Source organism: Orbicella faveolata, unplaced genomic scaffold, assembly GCF_042242905.1.
Source record: "Orbicella faveolata isolate gen_17 unplaced genomic scaffold, um_ofav_v1 contig_1, whole genome shotgun sequence".
Classification (NCBI taxonomy): domain Eukaryota; kingdom Metazoa; phylum Cnidaria; class Anthozoa; order Scleractinia; family Merulinidae; genus Orbicella; species Orbicella faveolata.
The window spans coordinates 34310277-34335874 of NW_028301536.1; the positions used below are offsets into that span (position 1 = coordinate 34310277).

The 25598-nt window shown below is 38.8% G+C and overlaps 2 protein-coding genes across 3 annotated transcripts; one reads left to right on the forward strand and one right to left on the reverse strand.

Annotated features, from left to right (window-relative positions):
- Positions 1–976: 976 nt before the first annotated feature.
- On the forward strand, positions 977–8276 carry LOC149118845 (uncharacterized). Of its 2 annotated transcripts, none has more exons than XM_089273706.1 (7): positions 977–1220; positions 2899–3179; positions 4168–4420; positions 4725–5043; positions 5621–5733; positions 6684–6725; positions 7627–8276. In XM_089273706.1, the coding sequence occupies exons 2-7, from the start codon at positions 2899–2901 to the stop codon at positions 7702–7704; spliced, it is 1086 nt and encodes a 361-aa protein (XP_089129832.1). In that variant the 5' UTR covers positions 977–1220; the 3' UTR covers positions 7705–8276. The 2 variants fall into 2 exon arrangements, with proteins under 2 accessions (XP_089129832.1, XP_089129830.1); XM_089273704.1 differs by having other exon boundaries at positions 984–1220; positions 6542–6725.
- A 3210-nt stretch (positions 8277–11486) lies between these two features.
- LOC149118846 (uncharacterized) lies at positions 11487–13061 on the reverse strand. The gene has a single exon (XM_089282766.1). It carries the CDS (start codon positions 13053–13055, stop codon positions 11889–11891), a length of 1167 nt encoding a protein of 388 aa, XP_089138892.1. The 5' UTR covers positions 13056–13061; the 3' UTR covers positions 11487–11888.
- Positions 13062–25598: the final 12537 nt, after the last annotated feature.

Sequence of the window (25598 nt, forward strand, 5' to 3'; positions counted from 1 at the left end):
GACCAGAGAAATCCGGTCGATTAGAATCAAGAGTTATGATACATATTTATGCTCTTATATCGAGCCGACCCCTAGTGCAAAACAGCTCAATGACATTTTTAATAGCTTTTTAATCGAGTTACAATGCCCTGATAAACGAAGGGTGACTTTTGCATATGGGAGGGCCCCCGTGGGGAGGGGGCTGGATACTCCAACGAAAATGAAGAGGGACTGGGACCCACACTCTCCCCTGCCCTTTCACAGCTGATTGTGTGGAATCTCCAAGTGTACAGGAGGAAAACAACGTTTACTTTGTGTACATAGCGTCCTATTGTGTAATTACATTACCTCCCAGAGCACACGGTCTCGATCTTCACGATACTGAAGCAGTCACGCTCGCGTTATGCGCTACGGACACGCGTTACATATTCTACAATTGCAGTTTGAATTATTATCTAGTTTTAATTTCTGCTGTTAATGCTTTTTTTTCGGCACGTAATTCTTTCTCTTTATTTCGCTTTCTTCCGAAACCAAAATAGCTGACGGAGATACAAGCATGTGATTCGTAACTCTTGGAGAGTTCAGAAATAGCAATTGCACGTATTCTAGTCTTCATCGCAGGCGCAAGAAGTGATGATACAATTTCTCCTGGTGCGTTGTCGTGACCTTGCTAAAATTATGTACATATTTGAAAAAAATACCCGAAGCTGCGCGAACTGGACGTTACCTTCAGCCTTGCCCTGGTCGACTGTATTAATTCGACGACCCTCCGCTATTATCTTCTCTTGGTTTAAGAAATACTGAAAAAATTAATAATAACAACAAGCCAAAATGCATACCAAGTATTTATACTTTTGGTTTCGTAAAGGACACATGTCACGGCAGCGGAAAAAGACAACACTACTTTTTCCCTTAACTATCAAACCTTGACGGATTGACACAAGCATTCGTGGTAGTTTTCGATTGCTAGGGACTTCTATTTAAATACGGCGGCGAACGCCTATTACAGTCTAGTCCCAACGAACTGGATTTTAATGATGACGTCCTTATCTAGCAAACGTCATTTCAAGAAACCGAAAGAAGCAACGATAGCGGATGTACCAAGAATATTCTTGGAGAAGACACGACGACTCGCTTCGTTTCCTCGCTAAGTAAGAAGTGCCTTTAGCTGACTGAACTTATCTTGAGTTAATTGGTTAAAGCAAGGTCAACCCAAGCAACACGTCGTGCCCGATTTTACGGTATGACAATTCCATGGTTTTCCTAGCTATCTTCCTGTTATACATGTATTTAATTATAATGTAGCAGGCTTTTTATTGAGTTGTCAGTGCAGAGAGCTTAGAGCTCAATCACAGTAGTTTTACGTACAGTTATTTCAACCTGAAAACAGTAGTTTCTATAAAGATAGAAAAAGACCTAAAGAGATAAAAATAAACCATAAAAGAACACGAGGATGAATACGATTCATACGAAGTTAAAACAACCAAACGCAACTTAAAAAATTTCAGCTAAACTTTTTGAGAAGCGCAAAACCGTGACACTGAGCTCCTTTAAGATTTGTCTTCCTCTGATGGTGCTCATAAGATGGAGATTTAACCTTCGTGTGCAAGAAAACCCCGATCATTTTCAATGTAGTATACAATTTAGTAATTTTTTGAAGGAAAAAAGAAACGTTCCTTCACATAAACCAAAACGCCGACCTAAATAACATCTTTGTAAATCCTCAAAACTGAACGCGCATTTTTGGCATATTCTATTCACGGCGTTTTACTTTTTTTAAATATTAATTATTTTTCATTTTGAAATGTCGAAGGAATTTTAGGGCTTCGGTAATAAAATATTTGAGTCAAATTCCGTTCTGTGGTGTGATGTGATATATTCTTAGCAATTTGTTCGGCCTATTTCCGGTATTCAACTAGTTCGTTACTAATACACAAGTCACCATACGTTGGAAAATTCTGAACTAAACGCAGCGTGGTTTGTCGGGAAAAAGTATATACCCTGGCAAACTATAACAAAACCTTCGAAAATTTTCCGTCGTACTTGGAATTGAAACCCTCTAGTTTTCCATCCATCTTTTAATTTAAGCGGGGATTGGAAGCCTTGTGGAGGACGACAACACTACAAATATTGAACTGGACTTACTTGTTTTAACATGCCACTGGGACCCCCACGCAATAAGTAATCTTTTCAGATAGGCCCTTTGGTGTTGTGATTGATATGAAAAAATAAAGTAAGAAGAGCTGCCTGTCACATCCGCCTTTCACTTGTCACACATACCGTGATGTGACCAGACTCACGGTGATGAACATTTTTGCTTTCTACGAGTGCATTACCTGTGTGTGTTTACCGGAGCATGCTGTTGCTAATGAGAAATTTTCTGTAAATCTGTTCATCGTGTGCTAAATTAAATACAATGATCAACCGTTAAATGGGAAAGACAAGTTCCTATTTCATTAGAGTTCCCCACAAGCATCACGCTGGTTAAAACATCGCATCTGATCGAAACAAATAAGTTGTATATTAGATCTGCGAACACCATGCCTATTTACGAAATAGAAAAGAGTGGCATTCATCAAGTCTATGAAACTGTACAAACCTTCCTAGAGTAAAGTTAGAAATATTGGAAGGGGAAGATTTCATTTCACTTCTGCTGTTAGTAAGAGCAAGGTTATGCATTCTCCCAAGATGATGATTTTAGAAGCGATATAATTCGGCTTCATTTTATTGATCTCATGCTGGGAAGGCCTAGTGCACCAAAAAATCTCCAGAACTTTGTTACGAAATACATAAAAAAGAGTTTCATCGCTAACTCTGTCAACAGTGGATCAAAGGACAGCATGACATTTTGTTTATGTTTACATGATCTTTGGCGAATGGGATATTCAACACTATTTTTCGATTTGCTTTTGTTTTCAGATGATTGAAGACGCGATTCGAAAGTTTGCCCAAGAGAATTTTAGTCATAAATATTTCCCAGTCCTCCACGGCGAAACTGATAAAATACAACCCTTGGCACTGGTGGTCAGGCAGTATAGGCCACTATGGAAAAGACCTTTTGCAAAATCGGAAATTGTAATCCTCGCAGGATTCGAGAGATATGTCGAGGATGCTGTACAGGAGACAGTTTGTGAATCCATCACATCAAATATAAGAGATGAAGAGCTGTCAATGAAACAGAAGATTGACATGGGTGCCAGGTACCATTAGGAACACTCTTAATCAAAATAAGCTATCGCAATAGCCGAGTAACAACTTGCAAAATGGTATTTTCTGTCCTCATTGGACGGATTAATGATTTAATGAACGTTGCAAATTGTGTACAAAAAATCCAGACCAGATCTTTCCTTAAAGCCAAACACAATAAAACTGAAGCCACTTAAGTAAGCACGTAAATAAAAGATGACAGGTATGGAGGTATGGAGAAAGGAGACTTGCAAATCTTGTGCGTGGTGGCAATGTAGAATACGATAAGTAATCCGGTCTAAGAAATTCTTTTCCCTGGGAGTTCCCTTGAGAGATATCATGTAACATGTTACAATAATTAAAAGCTGTCTAAAATATAACCTGGCAATTAATACATTTAAAGGGGGACGAAAAATGGAGGGGTATATCTCAACCCCCTCACATTCTTTTTTTTTTTTTTTTTTTTCTTATAAGAATATTGTTTTTCCGGCAGAGGCTGAATATTCTTATTTTTCTGCCGATTTTAGGCTGAAAGTATTCTTGTGAATATTCTTATATTATAGCGTATGACATATCTGTTTTCGAGTGCGTTTAGGGTATGGATGGTGTTTAAGTAATTTTGGAGCCAGCTTGCAGGCATTAAACCTAACATCACGCTCATAACTTCTTGCAAAAATGTTACTAACATCGAACATACGGCTAGTGCTGTTTTGTTTGTTTGTTTGTTTGTTTGTTTTGTTTCTTCTGTTTTTTTCTTTTGGCTAGTTTTGCCGTTTAGAGCCGGAAAGGAAGAATTTTATTCGCTTTAGTTAAAAGCACATAATTGCATTGTATTTGTAAATTTTTAACATACAGAATTGTATTCTTTTAAAAATCTCAGCCTCGGGTTTATAGTTAAAACATTCTTAAAATCTCGCAAAGGATGAGGGATTCGAGGGAGATGGTCATAAAATTGCAGCATTATAGCTCAATTACCCATTCGTTTTTTTTTCTGAAACCCAGGAACGATGAGTTTGACGTGGATGTCGCAGGATTTGCAGGAGGAACTATTAAGTTATGTGACAACCAAGGCGTCCTAACACTCGGAAAATTGAGCCAAAAATACATTGACGATCCAGATCTACGTGGGATACTGGCAAATGCAGAGCTGGATGCCAACAAAATGAAGTCTTTTGCAGAATGTGATAAATTGCTCCTCATAACGTCTGTTATTTACAGCGAAAAATTTGAACTGAAAGGGGAAAGAATGCATCAGGTAAAAACCGAATTTTATCTTTATAAAAAAAGGAATATTTGCTAACGTCATTACAAATTAAAAATAAAAAAAAAATTAAAACGGGAAGTCATTATAAAACGTACAGGACCTGATTTCAATAAGCCTTTATCAAAATATGCCTGACTGTTACCTCATCGGTATTTTTTCTTTTGAGTCTAGTTTGACGTTGTAATTAACAGTAAATATACATTCAAAATAGTCTTACTTTAAATCGCGCAGTTTTAAGTGGGAGAGAAATTGGATAATTTTTGTAGAAAAGACTTGTCATTTATTTGATTTACAGAGAGAAATGGCAGCCGAAGTGAGAAATCTTCCGCCGTCACTGCAGTTCCTCAACGTAAACAGGAACTCAGCTCTGAGGATACATGCTACGGATACCTATTTTCCTCCAGATGCGGCGGCGAGGAACTCACAAGCACCCTTCCTCTTCAAGTGCTGCCGCGTTGATTACAATACAGAAACTAATCGACTGGAAATCAGCAAAGGACAGTATGTCGGGAAAGTTGTAACTCAGCGCAGGGACTTGGATGCCACATGCAGTGAGGAAGATCCTGAGTATGACGACATTCTGCTAGAAACTACAGACCAGACAGATTTACAAGGTAAATTTAACAGACATGTAATCATAGAATACTAATATATTTACAGAAATGTTCTCTTCCAATGGTGCAAGGGAGAAGATGTTTAAGTTCCATTTGGACTTATCTACATTGTTTTACGTTCATAAGATTGTCCTTGGTCCGCTGTACAAGATGGTCTATGTTTCAATGGTCATGAGGTCATTATATTAGTTTTCTTGGATTTCACAGTCTTCTCAGAAAGTTAGAAAAATTAACGTGAATTGATGGGAAATTAACCAGAAACAATAACAATGTAAAAAGGCGCTAATTCTGCAAGAAATTAAACGGAAGAAACGAGCAATTCTGTCAAAAAGGCCGAAACTTGGCCTGAGGTGTATGCCAAATTTTGGTTGCCATTCCAATGTCAAGTGACGTGGAAGGACAGTCAACAAAATTCAAAATCTTGCCAAGGGATAAATAAACAGCTGCTGAACGTTCCTGCATTATAGACGAAATCCTCTTTTCAGAATTCTGAAAATCCTCTGGGGAGGGGAGGGGTGGCAATCACTGTCCGTCCGAGGATAAGGTACTGTGAATTTTATATTCTTTTATCAACCAGACTATTTCACAGCCAAAGATATAGACATACTGGACAATATAACTAGAGTGGTGCTGTTACCTGAGAAGACTACAGCACGGCGTAAAGCCCGCGTCAGCAAGTACCTGCACTGGGTAAGTGAATCAAATTAGTTGAATTCAAAAACCAAGAAACTGAAAAAGAAGCAAATTTAAAGCCTTTCATGCAACTAATCAGCTCCCTTTCCTGTCAGTGCCCTGAATGGTGGCCAGTTTTAGCAGTCAGCTCCCTCTGTCTATGTTTATCTGTCTGTCTGGTTGTCGGTCGCCGCGTTGCCGAGCCTGTTTGGGCGCTAGACCTGAAAAATCTGAGAGTCGCGGTAGACACGAGTTCAACTCCTACCTGTAAATAGTCAAATGGTCTGCTTCCTCCAGCTCCAGTTGGGTTTTGAACTAAGTTTTGTTTAATGTAAATTACAGTAGAATCCCTATCAAGCGGCCACCTATTAAATGGCCACCCCTATTAGGCGGCCAGTAATCAAAGCCCCGATGAGGGCTTTTCTATTGTTTTTATCTCTATTAAACGGCCAACCCGGCGGCCGCTATTCATTTCCCCGAGGGTGGCCGTTTAATAGGGGTTGAACTGTATTTGTTTCTAATGTTTAATTGCTCTTCCACACTTGCCTAGCTTTGTGCTATACACAGACAAGATAACTAAAGGATTTATTTTGGTCGGTCAGTCGCTCTGTTTGTCAATCGATCTGGACACAGTGTTATAATGCATAATCTGATTCTCACTGACAAAACGAACCCACATGTTTATCTGTCAAATGTGCTTGATCAACAACTTTTCGTTTTGGCTCTCACAGCAATTGTTTCTTAGAAATCGATAATTATAAAAGTATTCAGAGATCATTCCTTTCTGTGAAGACGATCAGTTAAACATCGACTGTTTTTTGTATAGTTTGAAAAAGCATTGATGACTGACGAAAAAAAGTTGACGCTTGACAAAACGATGACATTTGAAGACTGTGCTTTCCTGATAAGTGTCTACCTTCCTTGCGAATTGGATTCAAACGTGCTGGATCTGACATCTCTCTCAACAGCAGAAATTCAGGATTTTGCCATTGCCTTCAAAGTGCTGGATGGTAAGAACATATATACAACATAGTTTCGCTTCGTAACTCCGAACATTATTTCCCTCCTTCATGATCCTACAGGGATTCACTGCAATTATTAACTATGCTTGTAATAAAATGAGTAAATTATCATTGGATTGTATCCGTTTCTTCTAAAAATAATAACTTATATACAAACTGCTTTTCCATTTACGGTGGTTCCCAACGGGGCAGAGCACCGTCCATTTCCATACGTTTATAAAATGGTTTTTAGTAATCTCGAACTCTTGGGATATCAGTGTTATGAATTGTTGCAACCATAACAAAGATTGACCTTTCTGCAAATGTTTCATAACCGTATTCAAAAGAATATGATAATCACATTATTTTCTTTTGCTGGAATCATATGAAATGTTATGTACTGAAAAACTTTAGCAATATGTGTTAAGGTGAATTAATCAACATGACACGAGCGTGGGACAAAGAAAAATTCTGAGTCCCCGACAGGAATCAAACCCATGACCTCCCGAACACCGGGCGGGCGCCCCACCCACTGGGCCACGAGAACTCATGGAGAGCAAGGTCATTAAACTGAGTTCATATATGACAGGTGTCCTGCATACTGCTAGGATCAACGCTATCGAAGTCATCGTGAGCAGTGATAAGTTAATAAAGATGGTGAATTTTAAGCTCGGTAATGAAATGTGAAGGGGAATTAATCAACATGACCCGAGCGTGTCATGTTGATTAATTCACCGTCATATTTCATTACCGAGCTTAAAATTCACCATCTTTATTAACTATCCTTTAGCACTACGTCCTACTAAAGGTTCTTTGCTCTATTGTTTGTTTACGGACTGCCAAATAACTGCTGCCGGGTTACTGTGAATTCTTTTACAGAGTTCTTGTATTTGTTAACTGTATCCAACAGATTTATCTGATGAACAGTGGAGAGAATTGGAGATGCCTTTTGCTGCTGACCCTGAACACTAAGGAAAGGCTTGGTTAAGAACTAAGCCTATCTCGTATTCATCTCCTTACTGTCTGCATTGTTTTCAATTCAGCTCATTAGCATACGGTTTTGCGTACAGAAGGAGCCATGTTAGATATGAATTGACTACAAATGGTTAACGAGCCACTGAAACTTAGTACCTGATGAAATTTCTAGCTCTTTGGGTGTAACATTCAAAATTGTCTTTCAAGAATTGCAAAATTTTTTGGGTGGCAAAAGCGCCAATGAGTTCATACAAAAAAAACAAAAAAACAAAAAAACACGACGTACAAAAGTATTCAGTACATCGGGCTCAAATTCCTTGTCAGAGGTAATAGTAGTATGACCGTTCAATATTTAGAACTGATTTTTGTTTCGATTCATTACAAACTATGTGCATGCGCATGCTAATGACACAGATATTGTCAACCAGGTTCAACTATAACTGTACTAATTTAATTTGTTAGATTTCAACTTGTTACAGTATACTTTGTTTTTCTCAAGGCGTTAGTTCACTTTGTTTCCAAATAATTAATGTAATTGTAAAGAACGTATGTTATGAAAGTGAAATAAAACAAATCTTTTACCAAGTCTGGAACTATATTGGTTTTTTTGTTGTTGTTGTTGTTTTTTTTTGTGGTATTTGTTAGTGGACATGTTTATAGGTAAGGTCGAGTTATGCAACTAATGCATTGAATGTTTGTTACAATTTAGGTGAACGAGAAGCCCATAAAAATATGCAACCTCACAATACCTCAAACTCTAATACTCTCCCACTACTGTTTTTCCTATTTTTCGTGCTTGCTTGATCAATATAATCGAACAATAAATCCATCACTGAATCGGTCCACCCATCGATCAACCAAGCAAGCAAGGCCATCCAGTGAGCCAAACAGGCAGCCACTTTAGCATCCCACCTGCCTAACCAATCATAAAGATATGAGAAACGTAAATTCACTTACATTCAAGATTAGTCAAGCAATATACCGCTATACATATCTATAGACTCAGATCGGCGAAATAAGCCACGAGGGGATGTTGAGAGAACGTGAGAAAACTGTGAGAACGTGAGAAAAGCTTGCAATTTACGAGCCGCTAGGCGAGTGATTTAATTACAAACTTTTCTCGTGTTCTCCCAACATCCCAAGTGGGTTTATTGCGTCGATAAACACACAGAAATATGAGCGGCCTTCCGCTTTTATGACTGATATTACTATGGAAAACGTAAGTTAAAGAGCCCGAGGAAAAGTAATTGTACTCTTGTGATCAAGTTACTTATTTTCAGGAGAATCATGAGATGGCGTGGGCAAACCAATAGCGGGTAAAAGAATAGAAGCAACGAATCAGCTCCCTACAGAAAAATGCACAGAAAAAGCGATCAAAACTTTTAGCGCTATAAATGTTTTAAGAAAGGAAGGGAAAAGGCCTATCAGTGAAAGATCCTCAACCGATACGAAATTGGAAATACCAGATTATAATTCACGTTCGTACGTTTTCGGTATCCACGCCATCTCTTTGGAACTCTTTTCCAAAGGATATACTATTATGTGAGACTTAAGATTGTTTTAAAAAACAATCGAAAACGTATCTTTTTCGACAGGCGTATGCCAATCTTTTGTAGTTATTTTAAATAGTACTTCAATACTTTGATTAAGAACTTTTAATTTTTATACCAGTGATGAACTTGTAAATTTTGTCTCATTTTTTAAAATAAATTATCATCATCATCATTATTATTATTGTTATTATTATTATTACTATTATTATTATTATTATTATTATTATTAAATAGTTTTTAAATTTATTCCAAATACTTTGACAGAGAAATGCAGGAGTTCGTGGCGCCGGAATCAGTCATGGTGAAAGAAAAAACACTGTACGAGAACTTTTTGCAAGTAGTGCGAACTTCAAATACCTGGCGATTAGATTTAACGAGAACTTGCAATAGTTTTGCAAATTGAATAATGGTTTTTCAGAAACGTTGTTAATGGAATTTATTCCGAATTTATCTACTTTCATGTATGTTGAAGACTTTGAATTAGTTATTCTTCTCTATATTGCTAAATGCAAACCATTGCGATCTCGAATGGCTGAATTAAATCTACTCGAAAGAATCCTTTCCTGCATCTAGGAGTTCTCGTTACACGTTCATGGTTTATCACTGTTTTGACTAGAAACAAAGGCGCTAATATGAATACATCTGTTCCTTCTTGTCTCGTCCTGTCCTGTCCTTTTTCTAGACAGTTCTATAGAGAAGTGACAAGCACCCAATCCACCGCCTTTTAATCCTCGCCTGCTTCTTGCTGGTAGTTTTTAGTGCCTAAAGATGTCTTCTACCTTTTACCTTTTCAATTTGAAGTCGAAAAGCTTCATTCAGTCATATGCATCCGATCAAGCATTTATTTATATATATGTTTTTTTTTAATTTAAAAGCTGTCGGTTAATTGAGGTCTACCAAGATTGCCAACCTGGCAGTAAGTCAGAGAAAAGTTAACATGATTAGCTACTTTGATTAGGGGGACAGTAGACAAGTTACGGTATTTTGCCTCACTATGAGTCTAAACGAAACACATTTCCTATTTTTTTTTAAACTGACATTCTTTTACGGAATGAAAAAGTTGCTCGGTACAAATGGGTATTCACTACTAAGTGCTGGTTTCAAAAGGTTTTTATTTGTAATTACTCCAATTTAAAAACTATTTTGTGGTTATGGTAGAAAAATATTTTAATACAAAAAAGGTTTTCAAATAAGCAGTCAGATGGCAGATACTTCAGAGAGCTCCCTCGCTATCCGCGACTTCTGGTACTTCTACATCTTTTTCTTGCACACCGCGGCCTGCAATAAGTGCCCCTCAGTTCACAGGTTTTGGCACTAGGGGACCAACTCAGGAACAGCCACCCTTCGAACAGGAGGTCCTGCAGAAGGTTCCCCAGCAGTTCATGGCACAGTTCCCTCCTTGACAAGACATGCAGTAGGCACGATTTTGCAGTGCAGATCACAAGCTTGCAGTTCCCTCGAATACAAGTCATCGTGCACTTTTCCTCTGCATAACATCTTAACTAACATTTTCCTTGAAAGTTAAAGTATTGAAAGTCAGGTTGTCATAAGATTTAAAGGTACAAACGTAACTTTTTCATGTAGACGGATGACTGACATTCAAGAACTGATGTATGTCTACGTACGCTTCAACTCGTGTACATTCACATTCGCTATCCCGTCTCGACAAACTTTCGTATCATTAAAGGGGCCGTCGACACATTCACTTGTTGCTTGCGGATAGAGCGAGTCCATTTCTGGACGTCAAGGCGAGGATTTGAGCTAAGTAGGAGTTGGAATGCCGTCGGCCAGCAGATAAGGTCTTTGAAAACATGACAACCTTTCCAGGTCTTGTACCGACGATCCTGGTTCCCTAGATCATCTCTTCTGAACACCGTGATGGAAAATCAAAGACATGAATAAGACAATAAAGAATAGTGGATGTTTCAAAAGATAGGTGCAAGCTTTCTTTGATCGGTAAAATGATTTCTTCACCTGACTCCTGAACGCGAGTTTTTGTTTTTACTTTTGCACGATTTAAAAAATCATTTAACAAGACCTGGTGTACTTTCTGCCCTTAAACCGATTAAGTGTAACAATGTTTCTGCCATCGTATTCTTCGTTTAAAAGCACGAAGGACTTTTATTTTCCTTTTACCTTGTACTATAACGTACTATGCAAGGTACCGAAAAACGTGTGACAAGTATCTTTAAATAAAAGTTCCCCTTTTCCCAGAAACATTTGAAAGTAAAAGCTGAAATGATGAAAAATTATTTTAAAAAGAAGCCTCCTTTACCTTTATTGCAGTTCTGCACACAGGAAGTGTAATTGGGACGTCTCGGACATGTGAGCCTGCAACCACCTTGTGGTCTAACACACTTCTGAAAGGGATTGGATGGATTACGCGGAGTAGTTGGCTGAGGATTTGTTGGTGGTACTGTGGTAAGTGCAGTGCTGGGTGGTCTGATAGTTTTGCACGGTCCAACTGTGCATCTCAAGTTGCAGGTTTTCGAGTTTGAGGGACACTTTGAAATGCATCTTCCACCCCTACAACTTGCTTTACAGTGCTCTCCTTTGCAGTCCATTTCGCACCTTTCACCAGAGCACGACAAATTGCATATTTTCGCGGTACACAGAATGGGCTTGCAGCTTCCTCCAGTACATGTCATATCACATCTGTCAGACGAATGGCAGTGAAGGGGCAACTACCACCGGTGCAAATCTGTTCGCACTGATTGTAGTTGGAGCTTCTTGGACAAGTTAATTTGCAGCCGCCCTGCATACATCTTTGAATGTGCGGACCAGGCGGTAGGGTGGGCTGAATTGTAAGTGTTGTTGGTTTGATTGTTGGTTTGATAGTTTTGCAGGGCCCACCTGTGCATCTTAGAACACAGGTTTTCGCGTTTGGGGAACATTTCAGAGTGCATCTTCCACCCGTACAACTGAACTGACAGTGTTCTCCTCTGCCGTCCATCTCGCACCCTCCACCAGTACACGACAAATCACAGGTTTTCGCAGTACACAGAATGGGCTTGCAATTCCCTCTGGTGCACATGATCTTACACCTATCGGTCAAATGGCAAGTCACGGGACAGTTACCACCAGTACAAGTGGCTTTACAAAGTTCTCCTCTGCAGTATATCGCGCAGCCTCCACCAGTGCAGGACAAATCGCAGGTTGTTGAGTCACACATAATAGGTTTGCAGTTTCCTCCGGTGCAACTCATGTCACATATGCCAGATGCATGACAGGTTAAAGGACATCTACCACTAAGGCAAACCTGATTGCATCGATAGTAGCTGGAGCTTCTTGGACATGTACAACCAGCAACTGGATAGCATGTCTGAGAGTGAAAACGAGGTCGTAAAGTGGGCCAGACAGTGAGGGCTGTAGTTTCTGTAGATGGTGTTGGTCGAACGGTATTGCACGGTCCAACGATGCATCTCAGGTTGCGTGTCTTTGCGTTTGCGGGGCACTTAAGAATACATCTACCACCAGTACAACTGGCTTTGCAATGCTCTCCTTTGCCGTCCATTTCCCAGCCTCCACTAGTGCACGACAAATCGCACATCCTTGCGGCGCACAGAATAGGTTTGCAACTTCCCCCTGTGCAAGAGAAGTGGCACTTTTCGGCGGCATGACATATCAGGTTGCAGTTTCCTCCGGTACAAATCTGCTTGCATGAATTATATAAAGGACTCTTTGGGCAGGTTAATTTACAACCACGCCCAGCACACCTTTGCGTCTGTAAAGAAACTGTTGGTTGGAAGTTGCACGAGACAACAACAACAAGGAGCATCGCAGAAAACCTACGGGGAGTGTTCCAACTCATCCTTGACCTCAATTTTAAATCTAAATTAAAATAAAAATTTATACAAAATGTAAATTGAGGAACGAAAAGAAAGGTTGATTGATAAAGATTCGTTATAAATGAAATAGCAAGACCAGTTCTTCGTGTCTGTCTTCAAAGGAGGCCTTTTTAGCACTTTTTCACTAAAATAAAAGGGTAGTCACGTTCAACTGCTACTAATGCTACCTAAGGAGAAATGGTGGTTACAACTAACTACTTATGCAGTGGATATTCTCATCAATTAAAATAGTATAAATAGCAACTCCATATTAACCATTTATACTATAAAAAGATAAATATTTTAATGATGAGCCATACAAATTCTTAAAGCAATTCAATTACCTATTTAGGAAAAAAAAGACAGTAGAAGGGGAAACGGACGTCAAGCGTGAATACTCCAGTCTCACTACTCTGTTACATCCTTACAAGTCACAGTTTTCAATTCTCACTGTTCTTATAAAAACAGAAAAAATCTTGTGGTTTTTTCCCTTTTCCCTAGTTAATTATTATATTTTAAATTTTGCGCCCTAAGTTTTCACGCGCCTAGCCCGCACGAAAGACATTTGCAAAATTACAAGAGGGAGTGGTAACCGACAGTAGGGTCGGGACGCCCGGCATACCGGCTGTCATTCAGATGAATCTTCCTCCCACTAAATCAGTTGGTAACCTCTACACGTGTTATATATATAATAGCAATGTTGACTGACCCGAGAATACGTATTTTAGCGACTTGCCTAAATTTAAAACAACAAATTAAAAATACTAATGCAAAATCAAAATCCCGAGGCTTAGTAGTTATACTCGCGTAGGCTTAAATTGAAACAGTCTTATCAAAAAAAAGTATATCGATATCGCGATTATATTCAATGAGGTCATTTGATATTAAGTTTTTGGTTTGTTTCTTCATCCGTCCTGAGAAAATTATTGGATAAGTTGTTCTCGCCAGATGAATATCAATAGGTATATGAAGTAATCAAAGATGATTATACCTGGCCTAATGACTTTTTTTTATCAATAGCCGGTGGACTAGGCAAATAATTGGTTTTCCAAAACAACTTCTCGGACGAAAGCCCAACATTTAAATATTTTGTTTTGTCTAGCAAACTGAGCATTTGAAAGCACAATTGAAAAATAGAAGTACCTTATTTTACGCTGCTTGCTTCACTACCTTTTTTAACAGTTGTTTTTACAGCCACGGATGTGTTAGCACTACGTAGGTAAAAAGTAGCAAGGTAGAGAACTATGTAGCAGTAACTGAGAAATGCGAAAACTTCAGTTGACTTTCCTCGGGCAGAAAGTTTTATAATTCCTCTATGTTCAACCTCGAACTCTTATATGAGCTTTTACGACCCCCATTGGCCGTTCCTTGGAGTGGGATATGGAGTTTCTAGATCGCGCCCTCATAAAACATGAAGTACTTTATATTAAACTCAACGACAGTCAGTCTGAATACTTGAAAAAAGTTCAGCTTGTCACGAAAATTATTAATTAGCGGAAAATCAGGGCAAGAAGATCAGATTCGCACCTAGCTGATGTTTTGTTTCAAGACTAATTCTATGTTGAGCACACTTTGTTTAGTTTAAATTAATAATCGTCACTTTTGCCTGTCCAATTACAAGGCCGCAAAAAAAAAGAAAAAAAGAAACAGATATCTCCTTGGATAAAAGTATAAGTGCAATATTCTCAATATTTATTTAAAGCGTGTTTTATCCGAAGGCGTTATTTTATCGCGTTGCATTCTCTTGTCTTTCGATCCAGGATGAAAATTGATTATGGAACTGATCATTCTGCGACTTTTTAAAACTTCTTTTATAAGCCGTTCCATCGGATTTTTAGTCTTTCTTATTGACACAGGGCCAGCCGTTTTGATGTCAATATAGTACATGTGAAATGGATTACGATTTTGATTCCGGCTGACATTGCCATGTGCAAGCGAGGGTATATTGAAATAATTCCGAGCAACTTGAATCACGTTGCACTAATAGTAAAAACAAAGTATTGACATCTTGTAGACGAGATACTGACTGTATTGGTCAAAGATGCATGGCTCAGCCAATCTAGGTAGATACAACTGTTTTGCGACTTTTGTTCTGAACAAACTTTGCCGGCTGGAGGACCCTGGAGTTAATATAGTACTGTTCATGATCATCGTATTTAGTGAAAAGAGTGAAACCTGAACAATCAACTATTTCAGGGATAATGATTGAGTTTTTTGATCGAGCTGAAAGCACGTGAAGTAGTCAACATGGAACTCTGCGGTAATGGTCTTATATTCACTTATTTCCTGTAACAATTAAAAGAGTTGGAAAGATCTCATAAAGATTTTGGCTAAGATTTTCTCTAAAAGAAAAAAAAAAAAAAAAACCCAAAGCCAAAAAAGGTGAACCATTTTTTTTGTGTCATTTGACGTTAACACGCGTTACCTTCAAATGAAATAAATTCTTTATTCAGAATTTAGTTTTTTCTTAAGTCAATATATCAGTCGTCTATTAACACAAAATATCGTTCCACCCATTGAGACAAACAATTCCTTGAATTTGCATTCTTTTTTCGTGGTCTTATAGCACTCGGTCATAATAAGTTTTATGTTCCTCAGGTCTGAACCTGTTCCTCAGAATTTTAAGTACTTTCTTTAAAATTGTTTATATGTATGTTTGATGCAAAGGTCCCTTCGGTTGATGTGGAGGCTATCGGTTTATAACTTTGTTTATTTGGCATGGGTATTGTTTAACGTCCCATACCATATCACGGGGCATCCACTCTCAATATTTTAGTGAAAGAAAAAAATATAATAAATATTAACAAAAGAAAGAGATTAAATAGCGGTTTTCATCAGCTAAGGAAGCATAATGGAAGCCCAAGAAATATGGCAAAAACCTGAGCATTCACAACGATTCAAGCACATGTACAACGCAAAACCAACAATTCAAGTGTTTAAATCCAAATCATCTGGTCACTTTTTCGGGGTTTATGCACTGTCTCATATTACTGCAATTGTTGTACCTGCAGCGCTCATGCTTGCTTGCTAATGAAACTTAGAGTAAGTTGAAGGCCTACTCTGAAGATCACGAGACTGAATTAAGTAAGACTTACCTGGAAAGTGAATTTTATCAGGTTACAAAACAACACGGGTCATTTACAAGGAAATACACGCGGACATGCTCTGGGTGCATGCTTCAGAAATGTTCTTCTGGTTGAATTTATCTGTGAGCCAATATTAAAGGACTACTGAGGTGTTATTGTATCAAAGTGGACTTGGGGAGAGAAAATTCGTGCAATGCCAACGGTCAGTCTCGCATCAAGGCATAGCTAGTCCCGTCAAGAACAGATCAGAGCAGTGGTCTCCAAGGTTGTGTAATACTAGACAAGTGGTTACGTTTAATTAAGCCGTCTGTTGATCAAAACTGCAATCATAACAAACGGGCTGAGGAAAAAAAAATACCTTCTCAATGACACTACTCAACTTAAAGTATCGAGAAAAATACGAATTGGAATACCTTAACAGTCAACTGTTAGAGGTCAGTTTATTGTGCAAGATCTCACCCTCAGCGACTTTAAAACTACCTAAGCTTTTGCTACTGAAACTATATGTCAAAAAACCCTCAATGTATTCATAGTTCTATCGTGCAGTCAACAATAGGCTCGATTTCCGCTGCGCGGGCTCCTTTCCCGAACAGCGGCTGGTAATGAGTCAACAATAGCACCTTGAAAAACAACTTGAATTCAAAGCTACGTTTAAGCTGAAAAATGCTGCTAGTTTTTTAAAATGTGGGTAAATGCGAATATCATAAAACGTTTGATGAAATGATTTGATTAAACGCTTGATAAGCTAAAACGAATTGTTAAAAATCATAAACCTTTCGTTCTGGTTTCTTCCCCACAAAAAAATGGTTGATTAGTACTATACTAATATAGCTGCCGAAAGTGAGGTCCAGGAAGGGGTGGGGGGGGGGGGGGGGGGGTGGACACGTGCTGTAATTGTTGAAGTGACTGAATGAGTAATCCAGTATTAGAATTATCAGAACAACTAATTAATGTTACCTGAAATACAGAAAATAAGAACCGTGTAACATAGTTTTTTCTGTAAGTTTAAGACATCCCAGATAACAAAATAACTAAGTTGTAGATCTGTGTATTATTTTAAATGCACTTTTTTCCGACAACCACTAATAAATCGGTTAACTTTGAATCCATGACTATTCTCCTGATTGCATTTCTTCGATTGGCCAGATCTCGTGACGTAAACCTTCTGATCTAAGATCACTTGTTGATAATGTGTACGCCGGGTTGGTAAATGAAGCAAGGAAGACCAAGTCTTGTTTAGTCTCCTCTCCGGCTTGTGAAGCGGCCTGTTCTTTATGACTCTGTTGACGATCTTTACGTCGGCCTTGAAGAAAACAGATGAGCAGAGCGATTGCTGCGACGACTGCGAACATGGCTGCAGCTGAAACAGCAGCGAAAATATACCATGGTACACGTGTGTTATTGGATAGAATACCTGTAAATGAAGAAACAGCTTAGTTAGATATTGTGATGATGATTTTAACTCCGGTCGGCAGTTTTTACCGTGCTAAGATATGCAGTGAGAGGTTCGGTGGCCAAATGATTAGGTCGCCCGACTCCAGATCGAACGGTCCTGGGGCCTGTTTCTCGAAGGTCCCGAAAAGATTTCGCACCCCGGAAAGCCATAGTAAAATCTCCAACCTCACGATTACAGCGCTGTTTTATTCACATATTCTTAACAGGAACAGAGGTTCCCTTCAAACAAGAAGTTTCAGGCGTATACACCTCTCTGTTTGTAGATACAGATGAACTAAGAATGGCTTTACAGGCCCGAAAAGTTTCCGGGGCTTTCGAGAAACGGGCCCTTAGCCCGTCTCCTTTCCGGGGACACTGCAATTGTGTTGTGTTCGTAGGCAAGACAATTGACTCGTACAGTGCCCCTCTCTACCCCGCTGGTGTATAAACTGGTACCAGAAAAATTAATGCTGGGGGTAACCCTGCGATGAACTAGCATCCCGTCCAAGGAGGAGTATTAATTCTCTTCTATAATTAGTTGCTTCGTGCTAAATAGAAACTGGAGATATTAGTGCCGAAGGATGAGGCGCATGGCTCGTATGGAGACTAGAGATTGCGGTACCTGAACTATCATCACACTCTTCTTTCACTACAGCAGCAAGATATTGAAGTCAGATCAAACAAATGTTGGTTTTCTGGCTTAGTACTGAGATTAGTAGATTCTAAATGTGAATGAGGTAATTTGTTTTTAACAAGTATTTGACGTCCATGAAACCAATTTAAGAAGGTCCTCTCCCTTTCATAAAGCTTGGTTCTCATATCCCGCCGACCTACCCGCGATGAAGTCGTCGGTTCCAACTGACAACGTTCGCGATCTGTTCCAGTGGGTCCCCGGCGCATCTGCCATGGATCGCCGACCTACTGTAATTGGTGCAAAATGCAAATCGAATTGGTGCAATTTTCAACCATTCCACCTGTACAAATGGATCGAATCGTCTTCCTGGAGTTGCGTCCGCAGATGATGTTTACATAAAATATTTTCATCGCCGACAATCGCCGACAACCGCCCGTTTGCCTGCGAAGTTGAGCCGAGTTCCGGCGGTCAATGCTTGGGACAAATTATGAATCAATGATAAATGTTCACATATGCCGTAACGGTGTCCCAGGCCGTGCCCAGGTATGTCAGCGGCATATGACAACTAGGCTTAACCGTGCCTTCCAGACCGCATGCTAGGATTACAATTGTCCATGAGATATAACGTATGGAAAGAAGTTGTGGCAAATGTTAAGCTTGGCCGAGAGAAATGAGGAAGTTGCTAATCAGTTTTTCGAAAACTGCAGTTGCGACCAACAGGAATAACATCTAAACTCCTCGTGTTGAAAGAGAGTGTTGTCTTGGGTACTCGAGACCGTAGAAATGGGGCCCAAGCAATTTGCTACTTGATTATGACTAGATTCGAAGTGAGTATCTGAGACGCATACAATTCCTTACGCATTTATGAAAGAAATCAATCCCCAATTAAAGTAGGGATTATTTTAGATAATCCAGGGCTTCAAAAGTGCTAACGACTGCTAGCGATCGCGGATAGCGAATGCCACCACGTCTACCACCCATTACCTTGACGGGCTAGTATAGTACGTGATCATATTTATTTCCAAAAATCTTGAAAACGATTTTGCTAAACGATTTTAAACGACAAGGATATGTTACACTGTTACAGAAAATTAAATTCAAATTAAAGCTAAGGAAAGTAAAGTATTTCAGACTATTTCACATGCACATTTCATCTAAATTAAATGTGCCCGCCGCCACGTACGAAGGTGATTAGAGTGGGACAGAAGTGGCACTAGCTCTAGTTAATAAGAGCCTGCCCAAATAACTTAAACCTCCACACGGTTGCCTGCAATTCGCAGTAGGCACACTGAGTTTGGTTCTTGTTACAGATTGTTACGGATTTGAGAATGTTGTTCATTAATGGAGGGCATAACTCAGAGTCAGACGTATTCGAAAATAACTTTTCCGAGTTGGTGTTGTGGGTGTTGTTGTTGTTGTTGTCGTCTACTGTTAAGCTTGCTAGTATACTTGGGGCATAACGCTCACCTTTAATTGGCTCACAGCTTGGTTTAGAACCATTCCACTGTCCTTTGTAACAATGAATGGCAGCAGGACCGTTGACATGGAACCCTTCATCACAGTGGAATTGGTAAACCATTCCCCCATCTTCAAAATCGTTTCTCTGTATTGAGCCATTCTGAAGAATATTCCCAATAGGTATACAGCCTGCAAGAACATCAGAGGTGTTCCTTTCGTAGTACATTGCTCATGCCAATTATTAGTTTTTAGAGCAACTGTTTTTCTACGTCTGTGGGTAGGTAAGACACTCAGCTTGGAGAATTATTAACCATGAATCACGCGAGATTGAAAAATATCTGACCAACTGCCCAACATTATACGTGGGAGACAACACTAACCTTTGGCTCATAGCTTGGTTTTGAGCACTGACACTGAATGATAGCAGGCCCGTTGAGACGGAACCCTTTATTACATTGGAATTTGTAGACGATTGCTCCATCTTCAGAATAGTGTCTTTGCATTGAGCCATTCTGCAGTGTGCTTTCAATTGGCAAACAACCTGCCAGAATTTGATTTGCACAAGAATATGGTAAGATGGCTGACAAGAATGTTTAGCTCTTTTCATTATTTATACTTTGATAAATTAATATCACAGTGGAATTCGTAGCCCATTCCTCCATCTTCGAAATAGTTTCTTTGCATTGAACCATTCTGCAGTGTGTTCTCAATCGGTACACAGCCTGCAAGAATTTGATTTGCTCAGCACAGTTTGAATGTTTCTTTGGAAGTGCTGCTCATGTCAAGTTGTTAAATTAGTGTTCCTGAACGCCCCTATTGGGGAGGGTACTGTCATGAAATGTAATAATGTCGTGAATTGTAATACCTGTCGTAAATTGTAATTACACTTGTCATGTATTGTAATACCTGTCGTGAAATGTAATAACAAGTGTCGTGAATTGTAATAACATACTCGTCGTAAATTGTAATAACATGCTGTCGTAAAATGTAATAATCCGAGCTGTCGTAAATTGTAACAACACTCTGTCGTCTTTTGTAATAACCTGTGAAGTAGAAGGATTTCATTTCATTGTCATTTTCTATATTCAAAATTCATAATATTGAAATGGCCTTGTAATGGACATCTTCGCAAAAAAATTTACGCTAAAAAAAAATATTGGCATAGTTAAGATTTCGTCGGACACTAGCTATTTTTAGTCAGCCAATGTCCGATGACCGACCGTTTGCAGCACTGACGCTGTCAGGAACGTGTCTAACGGAAAAGAAAACGGTTTATTTGCGGTTAAAAGGACAGTTTAATGAGGTCATTACAGTAAAATTACTAATGTCATCAAAAAATATCGATGAATTCCTAAGGTTGTAGTGGTCAGAGCCTGGATGTCTTTTGTAGAACACTGAACATTCTTGAGTTGACGCACAAGTTCGATTTTTAAAATCATAGTTTTTGTTAAAACATCAATAGTGTAATAGCATTGGGTTTATTTGGCGAGATAGAACTTTAAAACATTTGCTTAAACTGGACTAAAATTGTAATTGCGATGTATTCTTGTTTGTCTTGAGTGCTAAGTGCTATAATCGTTACGTGTTCCCATCACCTGTTATCATAAAATTAATGGTATGTAAGAGATAGCATTTATGCTTTGAATAAAAGTAAATTGCTGTGCAACACTCCCGTTTTTCTTTTTACCTCCCAACCATGAATATATAATATTCAGCTGACATTTCACCGTCAAAATATCAAATGAAAAAAACTGTACTAGGCCGAAAGCTGTTAAAAATTATTGCCACACGTTTTCGACCGATTGATCATCTTCAGAGTAACTAATCTGCGTGAGCCAAGTATTTTCTTTAAACTTGCTGGTGACATAAGGCTATTTCCCAATCGCAGTTTACATTTCTTTATTGAATGCATAACAGTATCGATAAGCAGCATTGCAATTCACATAAAACCATCATCATCATCATCATCCTCATCCTCACTGTCATCATCACCATCACCACCGTCATCAATTTTAACCGTTATTTGTTGAAAAGACTAAACACGCTTTTTGAAAAAATGCTCGTTCTCAGGTTCACGACCTATTACAAAATACGACAGGGTGTTGTTACAATTTACGACAGCTCGGATTATTACACTTCACGACAGCATGTTATTACAATTTACGACAGATGCGTTATTACAATTCACGACACTTGTTATTACATTTCACGACAGGTATTACAAAACACGACAAGTGTAATTACAATTCACGACAGCTATTACAATTCACGACATTATTACATTTCACGACAATACAATAAACTGTTTTGCTGCGTTTGTGGACAAGGGAAACACTTGGTGAATTATCAAATATGGTAAAGTAACTTCCACAGCGACTCAGCGAGATTAATAAAATTTGAAAACTACGTTCCACACCACTATATTCAGGAGATAAATACTCACCTTTTCGCTCACAGCTTGGTTTAGAGCCATTCCAGTGTCCTTCGTGACATTGAATGACAGCAGAGCCATTGAGACGGAACCCTTTATTACACTGGAATTTGTAGAGCATTCCTCCATCTTCAGAATCGTTTCTCTGCATTGAGCCATTCTGCAGGGTATTCTCAATCGGTATACAGCCTGCAAGAATTTGATTTGTACGCGAACACTTTAAGTTCTTTGGAAGTGGTGCTGATGTCATATTGTTAAATGATTGTTCCTGAAAAGCCTCTATCGTTGAGCAGGTTCAATAAAGTATGTTTATTATATGGCCAGCTCCGTGAGCGGGCAAGATGAATCAAATCTTGCGCTGTGATTGGCGGACAAGATGAAGCTATCTTGCCCGCTCGGGACTACCCGCCGTGTCCCGCAAGCAAAATTTCCCCGAAAACCATATAATAAATCCTTTATTGACCAAGTTTGTTCGGTCAAGATGGCTGGATATTGGCCTCGTTCTTTTTATTACGAGTTTATGGACCGAGACGGAGTCGAGGTCCATTAACTCGCAAAAAAAGAACTTGGCCAATATCCAGCCATCTTGACCGAACAAGCTTGGTCGATAACCCATAAATGTAGTTTTTAAATAAACTACTGCCGCGTTTGCGGACAAGGGAGACACTGACTTGACGAATTATCAACTATGAGCTGATAAATGTCGATAAACGTTACTAAAGGTTACTTTTGTGGATGACCCTGGATCAACAAAGTTTTACTGCTAGTAAAGGTAAACTTGCTCCCAAAGCGAGTTTGAAAAAATTGACTTACTACTTATCAATATATTCGGGAGAAAATACTAACCATCTGGCTCACAACTTGGTTTAGAACCATTCCACCGTCCTTGGTAACAATGAATGCCGGTAGAGCCATTGCGAAGGAACCCTTCATCACAGTGGAATTTGTACAGCATTCCTCCATCTTCAGAATCGTTTCTCTGCATTGAGCCATTCTGAAGTTTATTTTTAATTGGTACACAGCCTACAAGAATTTGATTTTCAAAGAAACACGCTTAAAAGCTTTTCTTTCAAAGAAACTGTTTTGCAAGTCGACTGGCTAGTGAAACAATTGGCGAATTATCAACTATGAGTTGAAATAGGTGAATCAAAGGGGGGGGGGACATTGGGGGTTGGTGGTTGTAGTATTGCGGTTTTGGACAATTTTTCTTGCGGTATTTCGGTAATTTTAATCTCGAAATGCGGTGTTGCGGTATGCTCCGAAACAACGGGATGCGGTTGTTTAGCTTTTTGGATGGTATTGAAAATTATCCTCCAGGTCCTCCAACGATTTCCGAGTCTTTTCCAGATTCCGACTAGACATCGCCAATGAAACTTTGTTCTCACGGTAACCGAAAATTGCAGTTCCTTGTGTCAAAAGTTATTTTTTATTAATAATATTATTAGCTAACACGTCTATGGATGTTGCTTATTTTGCTTATTTTGTGCAAATCGAAAATTACCTGACTTAACGTTCATTGATATTAACTGTTAATGTTCCCTTTTCATTTGCTTTCTTATTTGCTTTCCTATAAAACTTTCGTAAGGTAGTGGGTGCAATGTGACATCGAGTTTCGACTAGGTATTAAAGTTTTGCGGTATTTAGCGATTTTTTTTTCTTTTTGCGATATGACGGTATTTGCCGATTTTTTTTCTTTTTTTTTTTTTGCGGTATTGCCGTGATCATAACTCCCCAATGTGCCCCTCATTAAGATTACTGTAGACGCCTATCTCCAGTTTCTGTAGCATGAAGCGGCTTCAAAACTAAAGACAATCATTGACAATAAATGAATGCCCCTGCGTAGACCTTCTCAAGTGTTTTTAAGCTTAATATATCATGAAGAGGCTCGCAGCCTCCTCCGCCTACTCACCCGGAGTCTGTGTTTCATTAACAACGGCAATGAGAGATTCCACGGCCTGCTTAGAAGCCACTCCAATGCTGACCTTTCCAGTGGTATGGACATCAAACAGGCATTGCTTGTTTTCGCCACACACGTCCCGAGCCAGCTCGCCCAGGGTTACGTTATCAAACACCAAGTTATCTCGATCCAAGAACATGGGCACATATCCAACATCAAAATAAGACGAGTGATCTTCGCCTTCTTCGTAAGTGAATAACGAATCATTAGCAGTCGTGTCCCCTATGAGAAAAAATAACGGTTAATATGTTTTGTAAAGAATACAAATAATATATGAAAGATCATATATTTGAACTGTGGAGAAACATATGAAGACATGATTGATCATCGCAGTTATGCACACAACTTAAGCGCTTGTGAAATTAAAGCCTGAAAAAAAAAATTCCTGACCTGAACGGGATTCGAACCCATAACCTCTGCGATACTGGTGCAGTGCTTTAACAACTGAGCTATCAAACCATCTGGAAGCTGGTCGCATTGTGAGTTCGTAATATACCCGTAGATGATGAAGAATATGTTTTGTAAGATTATTATTGATAAATAATACTAAAATCAAGCATTCAGTAGCTGCTAGGGAATGATATGGTTTCAAAAATGTTCCTGGTGGAACCCCTAAAAAATACTGAAGCTCGTTGCACCGCATATCTTGCACTTTGCAACAGTACGAGCTACAAAGGAGGTTGAATTTAATAATTTAACTCCAAATCAAGCTCACTTTTTAATTACGTCTAAGGGGAAACAACTGAAGCATCCCACTCTGTATCGTGTAAAACCAGGAGCCTCCTGGTAAAACAACATAAACGTCTGCCTCATATAAGCTCTGTAAGTTTTTTTTTTTTCGCTAGACTGATCTTTGACATAACTAGAGAGTAGCAGAAAAGCAGAAATGAATCATCTTCTACTTCTATGTAATTCTTACATAGACATGTACCAACCAATAACTTTTTATTTAGAATAGGTCTACAGGGCGATGAAAAGTGCAGTTTTTGTCACACCTCCTCTGAGTCAATAATTCATCTTTTTTGGTCATGCCGCCAAACATCTCACTTTTGGAATAAACTTACTGAATGGCTGAAAAACTTAAATTTACTTCCTAGAGATTATGCTTTGACAAATATTACTGCTTTGGGTCTGAGGACAGATATCTCTCAATTTGCGCTTCTTATAAATTACTGCTTTCTCTTAGCACGATATCACATATGGCTCGCTAAAACAAGAAATGATCATCCAAATCTTACGCTTTTCATATGCACACTAAAATTACAATATGAGATAGAAACAAAAGTGGAGACACGAAGAAATGGAAACCTCTTACAGGATATATGAGGATTTAATTAATATTTTAGATTATATTTTCTGTAGGGTTATCTATCTCCTACCCATTAATCTATTTCTAATCTCCTATCAGATGCATAACTCATTTTACTTTTAATGTACCACATGCCTTTGGTCTGTTTTTTTATGTTTCTGTACTACAACCTCAACCTGTAATGATAACTAGCTATTTTTCTTCTCAGTTTTTTTTTT